This window comes from Heptranchias perlo, chromosome 19 (assembly GCF_035084215.1).
Source record: "Heptranchias perlo isolate sHepPer1 chromosome 19, sHepPer1.hap1, whole genome shotgun sequence".
NCBI classification, from domain to species: Eukaryota; Metazoa; Chordata; class Chondrichthyes; order Hexanchiformes; family Hexanchidae; genus Heptranchias; species Heptranchias perlo.
The window spans coordinates 19,215,266-19,239,665 of NC_090343.1; the positions used below are offsets into that span (position 1 = coordinate 19,215,266).

Sequence of the window (24,400 nt, forward strand, 5' to 3'; positions counted from 1 at the left end):
TTTAGCAAGTTGGCACGCAAACAATTTTTTAAAAACCTAAACATGCAAGGGCAAGTCTAACTAACGGCGGACTCCATTCAATGCCCTGCTACAGTAGAATCTGGCCCAATGTGTTAAGCTTGTGACGAAGGGTCCTCGAACCTTAACCTGTTTTTCTCTTTTCAGCCACTGTTGTGCCTTTTCTGTTTTTATTTCAGATTTACAGCATTTGTTTTTCTTTTTTAATTTGTAATGTTGCATAATGGTCTGACCTTAAGAGATACAAAGGGATGGTTGTATGCAATAAATGAAGATAAAACGAAGACATTGTGAAACCCAATAACAGTGGGTCTATGTGTTTTGGACTGAGGCTTTGAGTAGCAATTCCAACGAAGGACGTCTGATGCAAGGGGGGAGCAAGTTGGCTCCTCGCAGATAACATGCGTCACTGGATCAGGAGCTTGGGCGGAGTATGATGCTATTTCCCAGGATCAGAGTGGCGCATTTAACAGGCAGCGTGTTTCAGTGAAAACAGAGCTAGGGGAAAAATATATATATTTTTACAACAGAAACCGAGGCGTCCAGCTAGGAGTTGTTTGTATTCTGATCGATCTTTGCAAACCGTCCACCCCAGGATTCGGCTGGGAAGGGATGAATACTGTGGCTCAGACAAGGACTGCTGTATCTTGTTTCTTGATCACATCCGTTCATCGAGAAGTCGATGGGTGAAGAAGGATGGAGGCGTTAAACGGAACTCCAGAAATTCATCAGCAGCAGCAGCAGCAAGTGGAGAAGAAAAAGCTCCACCGAGCCCCGTCTCCAGCCAGACCCAAGGCTATTCGTGGCTGGTCGGTGGCTAAATCCAAATGTAACCCGGGCTCCAAGCAGGGGCTCGCCCAGTGCCGGCTCTCCCGGCACAGCCCTGGTCTGAAAGATATCAAGCTGAGTAAAATGCCAGCGACCAAAGCCAAGGCGGCGGCAGCGGCAGCGGCGGCTTCGGCTTCCCGGGCGACCAAAGGGGACTCCCGGTCCAAGAAGCCCGATCGCGGCGGCGGCGGCGGCGGCACTGGGGCTGCTGCTCCTCCTCCTCCTCCTCCTCCCGGGAAAAAGACGAGCCAGCGGGGCGACGGCGAATTCACCCCGGGGAAACTCTCGCCCACCGACAGCAGCTCGGAACTGTCCGACTGCCCGTCCGAGGAGAACAAGCTGCTGTCCCCCGAGACCGGCAACAGCGACAGCGAGTCCGGCCGGGGGGCCAGCGAGTCCGAGCCCAAGGACGGCGAGCCCGTCTCGGTCAACGCCGCCGGCGGCAAGGGAGGCTGCTCCCCGCCTCCCGACACCCTGGACGACCGGACCTGGCCTGGGGAGGACGGCTCGTTGGCTTCGGCCAGTGGTCAGTCGGACGGGCCGTACGGGGCCAAGTCACCGTCGCTGGAAAGCAGGCTTCACGTTAGCAACTCGCTGGCCTTTTCCGATTTCAGCGAAGAATTCGTTGACAGCATCCAGGAAGAATTCTTGAAAGAAATAGACGAGCTTCGATCTGAAAACGATTATCTGAAGGTAAGGCGAGGCCACTTTATTTGTAATTAAATCTGATTTTTTTTTGGGGGGGTGGGTGGGGAGAGTGGGTCAAGATTTGCTTTGTTTCTGTGGCTTCGATGCACATTTTCTTTCCTGAATATGACTCAGTTTGGGTGGGAATTCAGAAACGAACGCAATCGTGGGCTATTGAATGCACTGCATTTGGTTTTATTGGGTGGTTGAGATACCTTCACTCGCGCCCTGTGGTTGATGTATGGAATAAAAACAGAAAATGCTGGAAACACCCAGCAGGTCAGGCAGCAGCTGTGGAGAAACAAGAGTTAACGTTTCAGGTCGATTACCTTTCATCACAAGTGGAAGTAGTTCGACACTTAACAGTTTATAAGCAAACAGATGCTGCCTGACCTGGGTGTTTCCAGCATTTTATGGTTTTATTTCAGATTTCCAGGTTTCACTGTGTTTTGCTTTTCTTTGGTTGAAATATGGCTTGTGCGCCAGCTGACTTCCCTTTCTGGGTTTGAACATACTTGCACAGATATAGGTGCAGCCAGAACCTCAGGATTGTTCAGATCCAGACGTGTGATGTAGAAATTTGTTTGGCATAGCATTCAAGGGAAATTTTGTAGTGTAGAAAATGGATTTTCCTGTTGGAAGAGTGAGATAAGCTGGCACTGTGAGCTGCCATAATATTACTGTAAGGTCTTATTATAGTTCTAGAGATGTTTTCATTGGTGGAAGCCAACAAGATAGGTTGGGTTTCAAGAATATTAAGAGATTAATAGCATCCACTAAACCACTCCGTATTTCTCAATAGAGACTGTAGGATTTGAGTTCTGAAGTATATGGTTATATTCTTGGATTTTTTCTGAATTCTGCTATTTCTTTCGGGAGATGAGGGGAAATTGGGCTCAATTCTATATATGACATAAATAGCAAATTTTAGAACAATGCATTTTTGTGACAGTTTATTAAGAAGAACATGCGAAATAGGAGCAGGAGTAGGCCATACGGCCCCTCGAGCCTGCTCTGCCATTCACTGAGATCATGGCTGACCTTCAACCTTAACTCCACTTTCCTGCCTGATTCCCCCATCCTTTGATTTCCTTAGAGTCCAAAAATCTATCTATCTCAATAATATTTGAATGAGCTAATGTATTGAGGTCCTTGTAATACAATCATTGTAGTGGTAAAGGGAAATGGCTAACCACAGGCTATGTAAGCTGAGAGAAATTTCTATTGGTATTGCATCGATATACATATAATACAAAACTTTATGCACAAGCTTCCTGTTTGGTTTGCTGCTGAAACCCTCATCCATGCCTTTTGTTACCTCCAGACTTGACTATTCCAATGCTATTCTGGCCGGCCTCCCATCTTCCATCTGCTGTAAACTTGAACTCATCCAAAACTGCTGCCCGTATCCTAACTCACACTAAGTCCCGTTCGCCCATCACGCTTGTGCTCACTGACCTAAATTGGCTCCCAATGCAGCAACACCTCAAATTTAAAATTCTCATCCTTGTGTTCAAATCCCTCCATGGCCTCACCCCTATCTCTGTAACCTCCTCCAGCCCTACAAACTTCAGAGAACTCTATTCCTCCAATTCTGGCCTCTTGTGCATCCCCGATTTTCTTCAACCCACCATTGGCAGCCGTGCCTTCAGCTGTCCATACCCTAAGCTCTGGAATTCCCTCCCTAAACCTCTGGGCTGCCTTACCCCTCCTTTAAGACGCTCCTTAAAACCTACCTCTTTGACCAAGCTTTTGGTCACCTACCCTAATATCTCCTTATGTGCCTTCAGTGTAAAACTTTGTCCTATAACCCTCCTGTCAAGCGCCTTGGGATGTTTCACTGTTAAAAATGCTATATAAATACATGTTGTTGTTGTCATACTTCACATGTCACACATTGTGTCGTGAGCATTTCTGTGTCACGTTTCAGGGAGTGTAAAGAAACCAAAGGTAGCCTTTTGGAATGTAAACAGACTTACCAGCAACAGAAAATACCAAAGGCACAATGCCTATAGCTCCTTAATTGACTTACCCAGTTTTTACTTCACGTCGATTAAACAAAAACTTTGTAGCCTTAAAAGGGGACAGACCTACACTTAAGCAGCAACATTGTGCATTATATGTACCTGTCATTCTTTAACAGTGCAAAACATCTTTTAAAAAGTACAACACACTCAAATGTTACACCTTGTTACAGATACAAAACAATCTGGAAATGCTGTTTTTTGGAGCTACAGCCTGAAACTGACAATCTGAAAATTGGTTGACCCAACCACAATTAAACCCTGATTGACTGGCTTATGTTTACTTAAAAACAATTACAGGGTCACAGCTCTACCTAAGGAGAATAATACATTGCACTTGGAACTTTGAATAACAGTCCTGTTCTTATTACAACCCTATCCTACGACTTACTGCAAGCTACCCCATGGGGGATCCAGTAGTATTCTTAAAACAGCATTGTTTATTTAAAAATGTTCAAATTCCTTTAACAACCGCTTTCATATTATGGACACGAATCCTTTCCTGACTATTTGTTCCCTGATCAAAAAATATTAAATGGTGGAGCATCTTTTAAATTCCAGCAAATCTTGTCTTACATGCACCATTTAGTTGTTTTTAAAGTGTTACCGAGCTACCAGCCAAGCCGCAGTATGTACAATCTGAATAATCTTCTTTCCTTCAAAGTGCCCAAGTTCAAGACCTACATTTCCGTGTCAGAAAATAATTGTAAAATAATGTAACAGTGCCAAAAATGGGATCGCTGTATCATAAAAAATGCAAAATCAGTATGAATGACTTTGTTTTCAGTGGAAGGCATGGACCACATAGTCCCTACAACTTTAAACACAAGTTTAATATTAACTTATCACAAAATCAGAAAACACAAGCACAGTCGATCAACATGGGCAAAGTGTTCAGAAAACCACGGCTGTGGGATTGAAATGGTACTATGCAACATTAGTAACAAACACATCAGTGCTGTCAGATAAAATTCTTTTGTCTGACATTTTAACAAAACTCATTAATGTGTTTGTTACTAACATCATACAGTACAACTTAAATCCCAAACAAAGCATTTTTACACAGACAAAAAGTTAATTCTGCAGAAAGAAACTGGAGAGTATAGAAGCACAGCCTCAGCAGCTTCCATGATGGCAGAGTCGTATTATCCAATGAGTAACTGAGAAAAATATACTAGAGCACCTGAGATTCGATCTCTGACCTCTAATTTGCTTAATTAGTTGATCTCAACTGAGCCTGTACAATTGGTTTCACTGTCCCAAAGTTGGGGAGAGGAATCAGCAACTTCAAGAGGGGAGTGGCAGAATATTGGCAAGAATTTAAAAAAAAGTAGAGCCTCAAAAATATGATTTCTGTTTACAGAACTGAGTCTGATTGTTGTGATCGGCTCCATCAATACAAACCAGTTTTCGCTGTCCGCTGTTACATTATTCTATTTTATTCCATATGATAAAAATATTACTTTGATGCTTTATATTTTTAATGAGGTATAGTATTTTCATTTCGTACGAGCTGCCTTGCACTTCTCTCCGCAGCTAACTTACAGCCACAGTAAGGATTAAGTACAGAATGAATATATTGTACCTTTTTTAACCAAAATAGAACAGAGAATCTATAAGAATATTTCTTTCTTCGATGTAAGCATACTAAAATAAAACATCTATTAAAATTCCCAGTTGTCTGCTGCACAGAAATGAAATTTGAGCTTACCACTTGAACTTCATTTAGCACACCGTAAATCTGTAGTGCTGCTCCTAAGGCTTGCTGTACAGAATTTGGAGTGATAAGAAAGCATTTTATTCCTATATAACAACTGATGCTATTTTTTCAAATTACTTTTCTGTGTTTGTGTCAAGTTATGGAGCTAAAATTTGTAACAGTTATATGATATAACTTATTTCAGTACTGAATTTGAGGCAAAAGTAGATCCATCTGTTATTGTTAAGGAGCTGGAGGAAAGGAAGGTGAGCTGTTTAGTTATGGGGCGAGTAAGAAAGTAATTCCAGTCCCCCAAGTTAGTCTTGAGGTGCTATATGGTCCCTAGGCCTTGGGATTCTAACCCACAAAGTCTGGGCTACTCTGTTCTATTTGTGTTTATATTTCTTGCTTGCTGGTTTGTCCTGTTTTTTAAAATTGGTGGGTCCATTTTTAGTATTGTTGTCTCACTGGTGGTTAAATCCTAAATCAGAACAGTAAGATTGGTTATTATCCGTAGCATGAGATAATGCAAATTAATGGAAACATTGGGCTGGATTTCCCACTCTCTGGATTAGATCACATTACGCCCAGTCACACAACATCCTGACTCGGACATGTATTGCTGTTCCTTCTTTGCCAGAGGGTGAATCTTGCACCATTGTGGGAGCTCCGTTACTACAAGGGTTGCAGTGGTCAAGAAGAAGGCCCACAACCACCGTCTCAGGGGAACCAGGGATGAGTAGTAAATGTAGCTTGCTAGCATTGCCCACATCCTGAGAACAAAAAAAAAAGATACAGGATGATGGGCTTATGTCAATTTAATGTACTACCCAGAAAGGCACAAGACTTCAGAAAAAGACACAAATCACTGTTTTTGAGCATGTTTATGAAGTAGACTGCAATTTTTTTTCTCAATGTGCAAAAATGAAATGTAATTCTAGCATCCACACACAGCTTAAAGAAGCAGGGCTGTTCAATTTATCTGAAACTGAAGGATAAATCCTAAATACAGAAATGCAGTCTTCACCCACTAATCATATGAAATCTATCTTTGCCAAACTTATAGCTTAGTGTAGGCCAGCACTCATCAATTAACCCCACGCTCATCATTGAAATCCCACCTTGCACCCACAGGAAGTGACATAGACGAGTCATTTGATCCTTCCCCTTGTGGTCTTTTATATCCCGTCTGCTCCAACACAAAACCTAAATGTATATACAGCTGGCATCACCAAGCAGCTGGAAAATCTACATGTCAGGACTGTTTGCATAACACATGATACTGAATTCCTGTCATTTGTAGGAATTCAGTGATACGTAACACTTCACTGTTCTCTTCAGAATTCATTTCAAAAACTGTTAAACTCACAAGCACACTGTGTTGCAGCCTTGTTAGATTATGATTGCAGCTTTTAATATAACGATTGATTAGGCTGAAAATTATTTTTTTTCTAAAATTATATTTTATTATTGCAAAATAAAAAGCATGTTGAATTGCTTTCTGACTACAGCTGGGGAAATCACAGGAGGCAGTGACGTCCATTCTCATACGGGCTCACTTCTCAGTGGGACTCTGTGTATGTGATGCTCATACTAGTGTATTGCTTGTTGTTGATCAGTATGTTAATAACACTTCATACAAGACACACCTTGTACAACAATTTAATTGATATTCAGGCAGCCACAATTCAGGCAGCTACATCCTATCAAGTTTATTAGCATGCTTTATTAAAACTGGTTAAAATTGCTATTCACCTTTCCATCCAGCACAGAGAAAATTGGCATATGCAGTCAGTAGTTTAATTGTTCTAAATGCTTTCCAAAAGCAATGGTTCTTTTTATGTATTGTTGGATTTCCCGAATGACAGATATTCAGTTAGTTCATTCTGAAACAGGTACTACGCCAGCTTCAGCCCACCGTAGATTATTTGCCAAGTGCTTTTTTTTGCACCATACTAGCGATGTGTGTGCTTGTTTATTGAGTGATATATCACAGGGGAGAAAGCAATGGAATTATGGAGAAGGAAGCTTGATGCACAATGAACAATATCCCATAAGCTCCTGATCTATTCCTCCCTCCTCATAGCTGTTTACTCAACTGTGAATCTTCCAAATAACTGAGGGGGGTCTTGATTTCTAAAATTATTTTTTAAAATATCAAATGAGTAAACTTTATTAAATCTTGCACTTAAAGATCTCAAAGGATAATTACAAAGTGCTGCAGTTACTTTTGAACGTGGTGAGGTATTCCTTTCTTTACAATTATGCAAATTCAACTGTTAAAGCACTGTAATAATTTAAACAATTAAGGTTCAGTTATTTAAGTGCTAGTACATTTAATGTTATCTGAATGTTTCATTTCCATTTACAAAAGAACTGTTTTATTTGTAAGAATTTTTTTTTATTTCATTCATCAGAGATACTGATTTATACCTCACTTGAACAATGAAACTCACGACAGATGTAAAATAATATAGGATTCACTTGCAGAGTCAGTGTGATGTGGAGTGTAATAGAATTTATTTGCTTAGATTTCATTTGCTGCCCTACTGCTTTAAAAAACTGGTCTGACAAATTAATGACATTTACTAATATTTCCTGATGTTAGGATGAAATTGAGGAACTTCGAGCTGAAATGCTGGAAATGAGGGACATCTATTTGGAAGAAGATGTTTACCAGCTGCAGGAACTTCGTCAAGAGCTAGACAGAGCCAACAAAACTTGCCGGATCCTTCAGTACCGACTGCGAAAGACTGAACGAAGAAGCCTTAGAGTAGCTCAGACAGGCCATGTTGATGGAGAACTCATCCGAGGTTTAGAGCAAGATGTGAAGGTATTAATTACATCATTGTATCATAGTAAGTACAGCACAGGAGGAGGCCATTTGGCCCATCATGCCTGTGCCCAATATGGTTTTGTTGAGCATTTTTTCCAGAATATTCCTGGATTATATTAAAGGGACTGGCAACCTTGCTACAACTTTCTGTAAGTTTTATTTGCACGTTTTAAATGTCAATTTTTTTTGTGTAGTAATCTTTCTACCTAATGTCTTCCTATCCAATGTTTATTGCCAGAGGAATGGCTGGATGAGTTTGGTCAGGAAGTTGCATTGTGATAAATAGGTTCATAGTTATTTGTTATGTCACAGGAATGATTACTGGGTGTGAATGATGACATTATGCAATGAAATGTTTAGATCTATTTTCAAAGATGTTGATATGATTAATATATCTCATGAGAAGAGGTTTCATTTTTTTTAGCAGCTGTCAGTTTTGCTTTCCTCTTGGAAACCAGTTGCCTGGAACCAAATTTTGAAATGAACTGAAATTAAAAAGAAAAATCGGCATCATGTTGATTTGACGGCACTGTTGCTGATGGCAGCCCTGTAACGTAAAAGAAGTGGAACTGTTGCCCCAGAGGTTCCAAGACCCACATTAAAAACATAGTTTTTTTGTAGGTACTTTTGAAGTCAGTGAACACAGGCCATCTCGATGTCTCAGCCCACTCATACAAGCCTGCAATGTTTTGTGCTCACTGGCATCTGAGTACTTTCTCCAGCCACCAAGAAGGTACAACAGCAAGAAAACAAAGTTGAAAACAATTGCAAGCAATTGTGCATGCTCAGTTTTTTTGTATATTTTAGTTTTGTGGAATCCATCAAACAATGTAAATAGGACAGATTCCACAATACCACAAGTCTTGGGCAATATTGCAGAGCCCCTTCAGTAATTAAATTGTGTTTATATAAATATGCCACAATTGAAAATTGTGATATCCAAGAAGGATAGCCACTAGTTGGTCATTAGACAACTGTGGGTTTGAGCTCTCACTGCATGGATAGTAGACACCCAGAATTCTTCCTGAGTAGCAAGATGGGCAGTATGACTCTTTATAAAATCTGTTAGTACATTGCCACCATTCTTCCAAGCACAGCAAGGATACACAATATACCCCATCACCAACTGGAGGTGAAGAGCTTTAGAAGCAACTGCTTACCTTCTTGCAGCCAGTCAAAGTAAGGACCAAACCCTGCATGAATGAGCACGTTTTCACATACTGCTCTCCAGGTAATGCATCCCAACAGCTAATGTTTCCTCACTGACAGTATGACAAGCATCTGCCTTCATTGTGAAGAAAAGATCCATTCAGGATAGCTTGAGACATTCCAGCTTCCTTGATGCTCTAGGCGGCCAAGTCCATTGTTAGATACTGGATTTAATTGTAACCAAGTGCGCAATCCAGATACTCAAGTATGGGGCTTTGGCAAAGAGAAGTACCCAACATGGGACAGACTCCCTTCTCCAGAGCGCTAAGCAACAGGCTGGTGTAGGCTGGAGCTCTCTCTCTCTGCAACCTTTTCTTGAAAACCCACTTACAGTTTGGCTTTGGATTTCACGTGGACTGACGGAAACCCTTCTGTTGATGCCAAAGAGCTCTGAACCATGAAGGAGAATTGGTTGGATGCATAATCAAATATGCTGAAAGCTTAAACTGCATTGGAACTTTATCATTGGAGGGAGACAAGAAGGACCAGAGCATTCTTCACCCTTCTCAGTGCAGCTCCAAAGAGCTGCATCCAAGCTTAAGTTGGAACTTCCACATACCAATATGACTCAACAATTGGTACAGATACCATTTAGATCTTCTAGTAAATAACTTTTAGATCCCTTCTTGAGCCATGCAGTGCCCTGCATTACTTGGAGTCACCCATGACCATATCGCTGGTTACGCCATTGATCAAGATGGGGAGTTAAGCAGGGTAGATCCTCAGGCACATCTGTCAACAACACAACATCAAATTTTGAAAGGCATTTATAGCTCTGTTCTTGCCTGGAGTCAGCTTTACCGGCAAAGTCAGCTTACTCGTGAATGGACCATTTTGTTTTAAAAGTTCAATCTTTTTATGCAAGATATATCCAAATGATTAAAATGCTGGTTGAATTTGGAGTTCACTTTAAATATTTACATTTAATTGTTTGCTAACACTTCTTTAATTAACAAGTCTAAACACAATGGGGTAGAAAGTTGAATGCATTGCACCTGAGTTTTGGGTGTAAAGCAGACCAAATTAGCAGTGGGATGGCTTGCGCCCAATCTGCTTAGGCATTGGTCCCACTGTTAAATTCGTGGAGCCCATTTTTTAGGTGTCCCGGGTGGATGCTGAAAAAAGGCATTCGGCTCTTTGAATGTGTTACTTAGGGGCCTAACGCCTGTTGAAAGACTCCTTTACAAAATTATCGATGAGCGAGGCAGGTGTCAGGCCTGCTCTGCTCAAGATTCTTCAGCGGCCACCAATGAAAAGTAAGTTGTAAAATTTACAAACACAACCTTCCTGTGGAGCCAGGAGCTGCGGGCATCGCGTTCGCCCCAGACCCTCCTCCGACCCTTCCCCGAGGGCCTTTGCCGGTAAGGCAGGTGGCTCTAATTTGCAACCACTGCCGGCAGTTTATCCCAAGCATGTAGGTAAGGCCCGAGGACCAACTTGTATCGATCCACGGGCCTCTTGATTCGAACATGCACTGCTTGTGCCTAGAAATGGGTGGATGTACCGTGGAAGCGGTACAAATTTACGAAATTTAAGAGTAAAACAGTTACGCGCAAATTTTCCTCGCAAAAAAATGGCGCTACGCCGCTCTTATGTTGTAGATACACCAAAAAGTCCCAGGAAATTCTGGGCCGAAGTTTTACCTCAAGGTATTTGATACCTTGGATTTGTAGTAAGTACCATGAAATTTGACCTCAAATGTGAAACATGCCAGTGATTTTCCTCCCCCTTGAAAAAAATTGTTCTGGTCTAAAGCTTATTAATGTTGTTCATCTGGTGCTGCTTGTTTGCACATTCACACTGCAAAGAATGAAAGTGAGATTTGAAGAGGCCAAAAAATGTTTAGGATTGAACATGGAGTGACAGGTATTTGGATTTCATTTCTGTCCACTCTGCAGTGTTCACTGAATCTTACCAGCTTTAATTTGGTTTTGTACATATAAAGCAATATCATGTGGGTGGCAGCTCTCCAGTGGATAATTATCAAGAGTGCTTTATACCAATTTCATGTGTGTTCATGTTAGCACCATGAATAATAAAAAAATAATAATTTTGCTTGTTGCAGCCAGTCATTGTATTGTTCCTGTTGCTTCAAATTGATCAGACGCTTTCTCATGAATTTGTCTAATTGAATTAAACAGCTTCCTAATGATCAAATGCTTTTCATCCCAATGATGCCCTTGCTGGAAAAAGTTGGGTTTAGGTTAGGTAACTGTAATTGCGAAAAAAAGTGAGTTATAGGGTTTCATTCTGAATAGTGGCAGGTCCCAACATGAAACATGCGTGTGTGAGTGTTAGTTAACTAAACTTCAGAGCAAAACATTTCCCTTTTGTGTGGTATCTGACTTTCTTCAATAAATCAGGCGGAGTTTCTTTGGGTTAAAAAAAACTAAACCTCAGTCCCCAGGAAGTTTTGTTTCTAACTGAGCTGATGACAGCAAGTTTTATTAAAACTGATAAATCTCCCATGGTGTTGCTCAGAATAATTTGCATAACACACTGCATTATAGTGACAGGAATGTTATCGCTATGTAACACGCAATATATTATTCTGTTGCTAAAGTAGAGTTGTGTGTAAACTGGTCTGACTGTTCAATGTGAGAAAGACTTAATGCTGCAAATACACAAAACCTGAAGTCTGCTTCTTCCAACTGCCACCCTTTTGGCCCTTCTGAGGCTATCGATTAACATCTAATGATGGGTAGATTTGTGTAGTGGAGTCACACCCACTGGGACTGCGTTGAGTCATTTTAAAACCCAGTTACTGCATTTTAGAACCTGTGAGTTGTTGCTAAAAGAAACTCTGGGATTACGGTTTGTGTTTTCTCTCAACATTTGTTTTGTGCTCATAGCAAAAGCCAGTTTTCAGGAGTAGATCAAGTTTCCTATAAACTAAAATCTACATAATTATCCATGCCATAAGTGGGATAGCATGTCGTGGGTTGACAGTTATTCCCTAGTTACAGCATATAATGCACTTGAGATCACATTGGATGCCCATCACTTTCCTCCTATTTCCCTTTTGAAAGGTGGTAAATACCACACTATTAGACCTAAGTATCCAGATTAAAATCAGTAGATTTATTTACACAGAAGCAATGATACAGAACAAAATATATGAAGTACATTACTTAGAAAACAAAGATCAAACCAATCTACCAAGAAGTTATAATATTTCTTAATATAGTTTGATCATCTGCAGGACTTTTGGATGAAACAATCTTTTATTATGCATTGTTGAACATGGATAACATGAAGTTCCAATTTATGGCATTTAGATCTCCAGACTGAATTAAAACTGTAAATTTATGCCATGGAGTCTTTTCAAGTTTCAGCCATAACTTTAAAGTCAGCTCCTGTGAGATGGGGTGGGGCGGAGTGTAAATTAAGTCCAAAGTAGTTTCAGAATGGCTGTTTTAAATGTTAACATATGCAGATTAACAGACCTTGAAAAAGACCTATTCAATTACTCTGATTGCTCGATCTGCTCATGGAAACAACAAAATGTGTTGGGAGAGAACCCAAAATGTAATACCTGGGTTTCTGTTTGCAACATACCATCAGAATTGCAAACATCTTGATTTAATAGAGGTGAACGGTTCGTTTTCTAACACACAATGTCACTCATTGGCATTCACTGACTTTCAAGTGGAGCCAATTGCTACTCTGTTGGTTTGATGCTGGAGACGGTGTGTCCATTCCAGCACACTGATCCATTACTTCTTTGACAAGTCATTCAGCTGTAATATTTTAGATTATTATTTTGGAATGTTTCAGGCCAGCAGACTGATTGCAGATGAGATCATGTCGTTGTGGAAAACAATAGATGTGTCTATCAATAATACCAATGAAATAACATCCAAAATCTGAAGCCAAAATGCAACTCAGAAGATCAAGGACTTGTTCTCCAATTTTATGGGTTTTGGCAAACACAGTCATATGTATATTGGATAAGGGCTGGTTCATTTCATAGCTCTCCAGTTTCTTAATTCCACACCAGAAACTTGAGGTTTTCACAAATGCATGTCACCTCCTACAGATACTGGTATTGACATGTGACTTCCTGCATACAGCATGAAGATAGGAACATTTTCTGTACAATCTTTGTTTCAACCTGAGTGCATATGTCAGCATTACGCCCTTGGTAGGTTGCTCTTGGCTGTGCGATGGATCGTTTACTGAATGGTCATAGAAGGTTTTCTTAAGTTTGGGCAACTAAGCATAGAACTGTGTTGGCTTAACACTTCCGTTATTTGGAGATGCAACTTCTAATACATTATTTCAACTCTAGGACGTTATGAGCTGGATGATCTTCTATTAGTCATAACTTAACATTGTTAAGTTGACACCAAAACTGGACATCTGAAATGTTAACTGGATCAAATTACAATGTGCAGCTGCTTTTACATACACCACCTGTACAGTTTATTGCTCCATCTAACTCTAAATAGGATGTCAGTGTACAGAGCATTGCAGAAGTCTAGTATATTACATTTCCCAGGAACAGAACCCAACTAAGTTTGGATTTGATCCTAATTTTCACAAGATATTTTCAATATTACCACCCTAATCCTTTTGAAACTCACTATAATTGCTATACTTTACCGGTATTGTTTATCTTAACTTCTGTACATATGACTGATTTCTTACCACATTTTATCATTCTATTCTAATTGCAGTAACTTTTCCCAGCTTCCTAATTTCCCCACCTCCATTTCAACCTACTCTAACTGGAAGGTTATGGTGGTTCAGTCTGGATTTCTCCCTGACAGCTGCAGTTATGCTCCTCAAGTGGCTGAGAGGAAATGCCTTTTGGTTCAACTGACATGGAGCACATTTTTATTACAAATTGTTCCACTGATCAGAGAGAGTGTAAGAACCGTCAAGCATAACATAAAAATAGCTGTTGGGTAGCATAAGGGCTGGGTTGATGACCTCTGGATGGTGCAGCAGGTAGTTTTATTGCTTGACTTCTGGTCTATCATATCTTAGGCTAGTACATGTGAAAGATCAGTATGGCATGGGTATGACTGTTTGTATATCAAAGATGTCACTAAGCTTGGTCAACTGACATAGTTAGAATAATTTTGAGCCTACGCAGATGTCGTGAAGTTCTCAACATCTCCCTGAAATCATTTTTTAAAATGTATTTTTATAACTGAACTGTTCTGCATGTCTTTGTAGTGCTTTTTTACACGCCTTTTGAACAATAGATAGGACATGATTTACCAATTTTTGGCAATAGGATAAAAATCCTTTTAAATGAACCTTTTGGAACAAATAATTTCAGTATGTGTGAGAGAAATTGAAAAATGCCTGCACTGACAGCATGCCTAATGAAATTCAAATAAGGAGATAGAAAGATTTATGACTAATTGCATTAAACAAGTGTGGCTTTATGATGCATTATTAAAAAAAGGCAGGGTGTCAGTGCTTTTTCTGAATGCTGTTGACTTTCTGTATACAGGTTTCAAAAGACGTGTCTGTAAGGCTTCACAATGAACTGGAAGGTATTGAGAAGAAAAGAATAAAGTTAGAAGAAGAAAATGAAGATCTTCGGCAGAAACTAATTGAAATGGATGTTTCCAAGCAGGTGTTGCAGAGTGAAGTGGACAAAATGAAAGAGGTAATGCTGCTCTTTGCCGACACATGACATTTTGAAATGCTGTACATTATCATATCTGCCTATATGGGCTGATTTTTCAGAATCGCACTGCTATTTTGGGACCTTGCCCACTGGGAGTGTGTATTGGGAAATCACAGGCGAATTCCCCATGATCTTGAATCCAATATTTTCTATCCTAATGTGCACTTCCAACAAACAAGGCTTCCTGCCAGGAATGTGATTTCGTAGAATCGTCCTCATAAAGTCCATTTTACATATAATGGAACTTGACTATTAGAAATAAAGTCAAAATACCTACTTTTTTTTAAATACAGCAAGAGTTAATGCTTCCCACGGCATTTCTCCTCTATTGTTGAACTCATGAGATTTCTGCTACTTCATGATCTTACTAAAAGTAAAAAAATTAGCTTTAAGTCCACACATCTCCTCATTTCATGCCATCGACTGACAGCATTTTGTAAGTGCTGCTGGTTAGGCTTGAGAAACAAGAAAGAAAGCTGAGATTACAACTTGGACTGATAACCATGTCTATTCTTCATTTTACGATCTAGTGGGTGTAATTGTACATTTAACATTAATTAAGGTAAATATTATCCTTGTGGCTGCTGGCAAGTCTAGAAAAATGAGTGACTGGCTGGTTTTGTCAGTTTTCCGCTCTTGCACGATAATGTTAAAACAAATTCTCCAGTAACAAACCTACTCAAATATCGGGAGTAGCTTTACTCTAGAAAATATACAACTAAAATAGATAATTCAGCTTGCCTTGCTTTCTCCCTCTCCCACCCCCAACCCCCTATATTTTGAGCCCTTGGTGAAACACACCAAATAAAAAAAACTGTTGTCAACTAAACCTTGATGACAGCAGTTCCCCTTTGACTGTCCCTGGAATGCATTTGGTCAAGCCCTTTCAGCTGAATTCAGAATAGAGGCTGTCGTAGTGCTGAATAAAATATGGAACATTCAGTTCCAGTGACCAACAAGGATTTAGAATGACTTAAGCAGTTTTGCATCTTATTCTAGGGTCTCCTCCCCCATTATTTTTAGAGTTTTCTGTATCATAAATAGACTGCAATTTTTTTTTCCCCAGGAGCTTTTAATTTAAACAAAGAAACTTTAACCGATAAATCAAAAGGATGGAGGATTACAGCTCTAAAATATGCCGTCTTTAATCCTTTTTTGGCAAGTGTTTTTTCCCTCCTGGAAACCTGACCTTTGATTTTTATCTCTAATGGATTTGATGCTGGAAGCATTTAGCAGCAGGTTCCTCTTACATTATGCATGACCTGTGAACATAAATGAATCAAGGTAAGAATCAGTCCTTGCAGAGAGTAGTAACTGGCCACAAATTTTACTTGTGTCTGTTGTAAAACTGCTCATCTCATATTTAAAGTGTTGCACTTTTTCCTCTGTGGCTCCTTGCTGATCACTAGTCTCATAACTAACGAGCGTAGCCATCATTAAGGCAAATGTAAGCAATCTTACAACACCAGGTTATAGTCCAACAGTTTTATTTGAAAATCACAAGCTTTCGGAGCTTACCTCCTTCGTCAGGTGACTCACTCACCTGACAAAGGAGGTAAGCTCCGAAAGCTTGTGATTTTCAAATAAAACTGTTGGACTGTAACCTGGTGTTGTAAGATTGTTTACATTTGTCCACCCCAGTCCATCACCGGCATCTCCACATCATCATTAAGGCAGTACAGGCAGCTACCTCTAACATTTTTTGTCCTGAATTATAGTCTATTCAAGGATAAATGGATGCAAAATCATGTTACATATGTACAATAAAAATAAGAATTATAAAAGCAGTTTATTAAAATATGGATATGATGTTGCAACATAATAGAAATATATCAAAAGAATGTAGTCATGGTTACCTCGGAAGAATTGAATTCTGGCTACAACTTTGCTGCTTCACTTTATAAACACTTTTACAACTATTCTATGTAAATAATTACAAGTCCATGCTCCAGCAGGGAAGTTCACTGGTCAATGGCACATATTGGAAATTCGAGTGCGTGTTGCCCACTATTTTCTGACCATTTATAATGATTAGCCACAAAGTTGTGGGCAGTGTGTGGGTGAATTTCCGCTGTGCGCTGTTGGCTAGCAAGACTCCACACAGCGGCCGGCAGTGAGTTTCAGTATTTCTGTGGGATCAGGAAGAGCACCACTCCTCCTTGCCCCACAAAATTACCCTAAAAAAAAAAGTTCCTTGGCATTTCAGGAGGAGCCTCCAGCAGTCTCTTCTAACGACCCCGATTAAGTCGCTCACTGCCTGGTATAAATGTGTGTGGCAGGCTCTTTCCATTTGTGCCTAAAAATTGCAAACCATATCCTACAACTGATTGCAAATTGGGGTCCTACAATTGACCCTAATTTGCATATATAAGCAGCCTCCCGCCTGTTTCAGGCAGGTGTGCTGTAAGCTCATTTACAGGCCAGCCTGATTCTATTTTGAAAATGTCCAAGGTGCCCCCGCCCTGATTTTCATCTGCCACTCGCCCGTTTTTCAGGCAACAAACAGGTGGGCGGCAGTTGAAGATCGCTCCCGATGTTTTACCTACCCCAAGCAGATGGATATGGACTCTTTTTGAACCTCTAATGTCTAGTATATGTTTCTAAGTGGTTGCACGCATGTTTAACATTGAAACCTCTTGATTAAAAAAAATTTAGGGACCACCAAAGTCATTGTTATCAGGAGTTAATTTCACAGAGGTTTGAACTTAACTGACAATGGGGAAAAAACTATTCTGACAAGGTGTTTGTAATCATGAAATCCTATTGTATTTGGCATAGTTTCCTGTACCCTGTTGCCATCAGCAGAACATGGAGTTATGTTCCACGGTTGGAATTATTTTTGTCTTGTATGGTGAACACTGTTTACTGGAGATGCCTCTGGCAGGCAAAATGTCTCCAATCATTACTTGTAAATTAGATCCATAATTCTTGCCGAGATAAACCTTCTTTGCGTCATTTAGCGGCACAGAAAATATACCTGTAACAGATATGGTTAATAGAAAAATGTTTTATAGCATTCTTCTACCACAAATTTTTTTGATTATGACACGATTTCCTGGCTTCAGGGGACACACCATTATCATACTGAGCTGAATGTAGCTTATGAGATATAAATGGAAGAAAGGGTAGATTGGGATAGCTTTTATTGAGCTAAGATTGTTAAGTCAGATCGAAGCCACAATGCCCATGTTTTTAATTATACTTTTCCACATCTTTGTCTTCCATTTTATTTTTTTTTATGTATCCTTGGCATCTCCAAACCATTCCATGACTGAGCTGATGCTCCCCCAGGCCCCGTCTTAATGTTATCTTGACTCTGCCTTGTATTTGCCTTCCTGTTCTCCGAACAGAGCTTCATCTGGATGTTCTGAAGCTGAAATTACCAGCTGGTGATGTAGGGAATTACAGGGGGCCGCCCTTGTCCTGACACTGCATGGCTGATGATCGCCGGGCCAGTCACACTGGGCACCATCTTCGCATTTAATTCCATAACACTTACCAAAAGATCTTAACTTTCAAAAAACCCTGCAGTTCTCTCTATGAATTTTAGCAATGAATCTTTGTTATATTATTTTACCTTTTTAAATCCATCAGTCATTCATATGGGCATAACAAGAGGCATAACTGCTGTTGGCTGGAGCTGGAGTTAGTCTCTGGAGGCTTACACGAAAGTATGTACTTCACCAAAAGGTTGAGATTGACTGTTTGTTTATTGCAGCTAAACGTCAATGTGCTGCGTTCCTCTTCATGAGCTGAATAACAAGGGTCAGTTTTTCATGATAAGCAGGTAGCAGTTTCATTATAACAAGATGTGATCTTGGTATCTGTTGCATAGAGAATTGGAAATGGTTTTTCTTCAGTTGAGTAAATATTCTAGGTTGACACTCCACTACAATATTGTAGCACTACTGTATTCTTGGAGCTACTGTTCTTCAGATGAGAAATTAAACTGAGGCCCCATCTGCTTGTTCCAATGGAGATTAAACAGGGTTTTGTACATCTAATTTTGTTGGAGCAAAATCCTGATATAAAAATATACTTTACTTTTATATTTCTTGCAGCTCATTCATGCAACATGTCATCCTTAAAAATAAAAGTAAACAATAACATTCATTTTTTTTTTACAACCAACTCCACCAAAATACTCTCAGCCTCTCATGCCCTCGTCACTAAAGGCACTTGATACTAGAGTCCGAAAAAAGATGTTCACTTTCTTCCATTCCTCTCACTCCTCTTTCGCATGTGTGTCGCTGACTCTTCCTTCCCTTCTATTCATATTCATTCTCTCTCGCTCTCTTGCTCTCTCTCTCTCTCTTCAGTGTGTGCTTCTCTTTATCACAGCCTTCCCTTATGTTTGCCTCTGTCATCTCCTTCCCTCTGTGTTCCTCTCTCCATGTTTCCTCTCTCCCTATCATCATTGCTTTCTCTCATTCTCTTTCTCACTCCCCTTCTTCTCTTCCTCCTCTCCTTTCTTTCTATTTCCTCTTCTCTATCTTCTCCTCCCTTCTGTGCCCCTCATTTCCGTCCCTTCTCCTCGCTCCTGTTTCTCCAACTTAATAACCCTTCGGTATATGTTGTTTATATAAACGGGATTTTTGTAATTTGTAAATTTTTGCTGGGTTCCTGGTATACTTATCTTACATTAATATTTACATCTGCAAATTGAGTATAGAATACAAGCATTGTGATATAAGTCACAGGACTGGCAAAGCAGCCAAATTCTGCCAAACACATGATTAGTTTGCCACATAATTGTGAGTTTCAACTAGGGCTTCTGTAAACAGCAGATTAAAAAATAGCCAATTGCAAATCCTTGTACCACAGTCTTTATAATTAGCCATTTAGCAATTCAGTCTAGACAAAAATCACTGAAAATTCTAGGATGTTAAGTGATCAGGTTTTGAGAATGTTACTGCCTGGAGTTTGAATATGACAATATAAATGTAGAAATTAGGGCTGGTAATGTTATCGTACATATCCTTAACATGCCTGGCCCAAATTTCCCTCCCTGCTATTTAAACCGAGATATGAACCTAATTAAATTAAATGGGTTAAAATAGCAGAGGGAGGAATTGATTTCAAACGCATTAGGCATTTGTGGGATAATACTGTCAACAATAATTTCTAGGTTCTGTTGAACGTTATAAACTGATGGTTGGAAAAAATTGACCTTGGTCAGAAGTTTGTCACAGCAAGAGCGATTGGAAGATATTTTGGTGAATTGAAATGTGATGCTTGGATTAGGCATGCATTAATCCAGAATTAACTTTATCGATTGATTTTTCAGGTTGTTACCTTTTAAAGTATCCCGCTTCCCCTCTTGAACAGACTAATCTTTTGCAATAAATTTATTTCTCCTCATATACAGCTTAAGAATATGTTTTCCATCACTTCACCCTTGCAAAAGGAATACGACATTTCATTAACATTTGGTGAAACTAAGTAACATTAGTGGCGTGATATACAATACAAGATTTTCTGTGTTGTAACAGAGGGAAAAGGATAGGAAAATCCCAATTAATGAAGCATATTACGCACAACCAAATAGAATTTTGCTCCTTTCCTGGTGGCACACAGGACCATAAGTTGATTGCATATTTAATGCCACCTCATATGCAGATGAGCCCTATTGTTACAATACAGCTCTTGTTTTCATATCCTGTTATACAAAAATAAATGAGCCTTATCCTCGACTGAGTGAGATCCAGATGGCATATGTTTTCTTTTGGTTGAAGTTCTTGGATATCACATATACACAGTAAAGGCTAATTTGTATGCTGCATAACATAGGCATTTCTTCATTTCTGAGCAGCTGCACTCTCCCTCTCTTTTTCTCCCCCACGCACCCCCCCCCCCCCAATTTTTTTTCCCTTTGCTGGTCCTTTAGACATGTACCTCCTGTGTCCAAGTGGGCAAGGCAGGTAGCCAACTCACCGCCCATCCCCAGTGTTGCTTTTGGCTACCTGTCAGTAGATTCGTGAGTACAGTCCAGAAAAACCTCCCTGTCTGTTTTTTCAACCACTTCCCTTTTACAACAATGCTTGATGCCTGTTCAGGGATACTTGTAGCACCGCAGCCATGCAGGTGACATTGGGAGATCAAGAGAGTGTGAGAAAGGATAGGAGGAGTCAAACCTACATCCTGCCGCTCTGGTACCATGCATTAGTACAGTACTATCCTGTGCTACTGTACTAACACTAGCATTTCTTGATTTAATCTATATTATCTATTAGTTTTAATATAATAAAAATGGCACTTGTGCATGCATTTCCTGTTTAACACACTATACTTTGTGTGACACATTTATAGATAAATTTCTTCAACAACAACTTGCATTTATATAGCGCCATTAACGTAGTAAAGCGTCCCAAGGCACTTCACAGTTGCATTATCAAATAAAATTTGACACCGAACCGCATAAGGAGATATTGGACAGGTGACCAAAAGCTAGGTCAAAGAGGTCGGTTTTAAGGAGGACAGACAGGCGGAGAGGTTTAAGGAGGGTATTCCAGAGCTTTGGGCCTAGGCGACTGAAGGCACGGCTGCCAATGGTGGAGCAATTAAAATTGGGGGTGCGCAAGAAGCCAGAAATGGGCGAGCGCAGAGATCTCGGAGGGTTGTATCTAGGCAAATATGTACATTTTTTTTCCAGCAGTTTTTTTGTTAAAAGGGAAAGCAAGCTAGTAATTTTGTAATGTACAGAGAACCTTCCCCACCAACAGAAAATGCCATATTGACACAAGAATCAGAATGCCTGTGACTTAAAAAATAACCAGAGTCATTTCACTTTAAAAGAAAAAGAAAGAAAATCACTCATATTATGTAGGGTTGTGACTATTAAACTGTGACAGAAACTAGGCAAAGGGGCAGTTAAAATGGAGTGGGGGACTTACACATTCCTTTCCCGCCTCAATATGGGCGACTGCAATTTAGAATTGCAGGCGACAAGAATACCAACCCCGAGCTAGTGGGGTCCTCATTAAATATGTCGGTCAGGCTCTGATTAAATCATCGGAACTCTATCTGCTATTCTGCTGTTTTAACCTAAGGCCTGAGTGGGTAGCAATAGTGGCCCAATAAGTTAAGTTTTTAAGTTTATTTACAGGTTTCCTTGTAGGCCAGGAACAAGAGTCTCACAAGGAAACCTTTGGGCTCCCCTGCTGCGAGTTTTCCCACACCCTTGCCCTGGCTGGGATTCCCCTCCTGGACCACTTGCCTTATGCTGGGGATCATTCCCGTGGGTCTCTGGCAGTGGCCTCCCGCCCCCTGATTTTTACTGACCGGGCAGCCATTTCCCACCGACCATTTCCCGGCTGTTTTGGTCGAGAAGTCAGCAAGCGGCATGTTAATGATGCCCCCCATTAAAATCGTACAAGCCTCACCCAGTTACCGTTCTCCTGTTCTCGGATGGGTCGGCCGTCCGCTTTGCCGCCTTCCTGAGTTAAATGCAAGCCATTGAATCCACAGCACAGAAACAGGCTATTCAGCTGGTGTATGCCAGCGTTTATACTCCACAAGAGCCTCGTCCGACTCTAATTACCTCTTCCCACCTTACCCCCATATCCCTCTATTCACTTCTCCCTTATGTATGCAACATTTTAATTGAGAGTCTAACCTATTTAAGAATAATGGGTTAGCACCGCTGTTAAAGTGGTGAAAGGAAAATTGTCATAAGACCGCAATAAGTGTCCATCGACTATTATCACAGCAGTAAATTCTAGCCTATAGTATATGTAACCAGAATATTCAGCACATTGTAATGATTTCTTTGCACAGACTTGTATTTACTAGTGGAATTATTTTCTGCACACAACGTTGTTTAGAGTAGCGATTGTGGAACAGACAGTGCTGTTATCAGAGTAGAAAATAAGAAAACTGTACAACATGAGGATGTTTATAATATTCCCCTCTTTTTAAATAAATGTTCTGTAACTATTGCCTCAAGCAACAGTGATTAAGTTGGGAGCAACACTGAATTGTTTTTGTGGCAGGAAATGACCATTTCAGTTTAAAGGAAATCTGAGTTTAATATACAGGCTGCAAATCAATGGAACTTCCTCGAGCTTTCCAGTCCAACACCCATTCTGGCTCTGTGCACTATTTTAACAAAGCATGCTTCATTAACACCACTTCCTGGCTCAATTCAGAGCAATTTTGATAATCTTAACTAACCCTGTGAGGGGTTGTTCTCTGAAAGCTTTCACACACTTTATCTAATTTACATCTTTTTGAGGGAAATTTTCTTTTAAGAGATTTTTTTCCTGCTCCAGTGATAGCACCGAGGCTTGGCAAAGTCTTATTATTTGAACAGAAAGAATGTTTTAAAAACACAGCTGACTATACTCTTTAAACAGCCACATTGTTAGCTTACTAAATGAGCAATTCAGCAGAAGCCAGGCACTTCCCCACAGGGAGAGAGAGAAGGTTAGCGGCTGAAATCCTCACTGTGCCATTGTGTGCCTCCTGCTAGTTACCGCAGAACAGGCATTGGTGGAAACGTCAATGAAGGTCTTTGGGCCACTCTGTTGGCTGCAGGAGGTGCAAGGCACCTGGAGAGAAAACCAGAGCATGATGCACTCTCAAAAAATACTTAGGACTTCAACCCATTGGGTGATTAAAATATTTGAAATTCCCGTAAACCCAATATTGTACCTTTTTTAAATAGGGAGTTTCACTATCAGCACCACTCAAGATTTGTCTATTAAAACGACTTTAAACTTTAATGTCCTTTGGGATTGTTAGCTGTCTCTTTCAATTAAAACAATAAAACACTGCTTTACATATTAGTGCACTTATCACATGTTTTGATAACAGGGTGACTACAGGAGCATACATTGGTATAGTAAGTCTGTCAGCATAGTTGTGCATATTAGTATAGTAGTGTTGCATGTAAGGGTGACTAACAAGACTGTCTTACTTTGTCTGGATAACTGTCCACAAGGGCCATGACCAATACTGAAGTCCTCTAAGACCTACTCTTCTGGCTCCTGGGGGAGTGAGGTGGGGCCCTCAGTAGGCATATTAGCACAACATTTGTTGTTAGCAACAGGAAGATATGTTTCTTAGCTGTGGAAAAGCCCCCTCCCCTGACACAAGCATGGATTAAGTACCTGTGGCACATATGACAGTCAGAATGAATGATGTGCAGCCTTCAACTTACACTGGTACAAAGCACCATAATAATAATGTCTTGGGAATAGTTTTGCTTATGCAGTAAGTCTTGATGACTTCACCAGGGAATTGGCTTGGAGAAGTGTTCTGATTCCAGAGGTGGGAAGGAGCTCAACTGACGAGCACAATGGAAATAACAAGATCAGCAATACGCCCTCGGTTAGTGACTATCTGCTGATGTTAATCTATCTACCGTACACCATTGAGCTCATGATTCCATTCCAACCAGTTCCTCAAATGTCATTACCACTCACTGGTTTATACAATGAAAAATACATGGA

General features: G+C 40.3%; 1 protein-coding gene across 1 annotated transcript in view; it reads left to right on the forward strand.

Annotated features, from left to right (window-relative positions):
* Positions 1–462: 462 nt before the first annotated feature.
* Positions 463–24,400, forward strand: part of mtcl2 (microtubule crosslinking factor 2) — a 72,087-nt gene continuing 48,149 nt past the window's right edge. Inside the window, exons 1-3 of the mRNA XM_068000412.1 lie at positions 463–1,539; positions 7,865–8,089; positions 14,769–14,927. Of these exons, the coding sequence (XP_067856513.1) occupies positions 715–1,539; positions 7,865–8,089; positions 14,769–14,927 (1,209 nt within the window). The 5' untranslated portion in view covers positions 463–714. The remainder of the gene's footprint in view (positions 1,540–7,864; positions 8,090–14,768; positions 14,928–24,400) is intronic.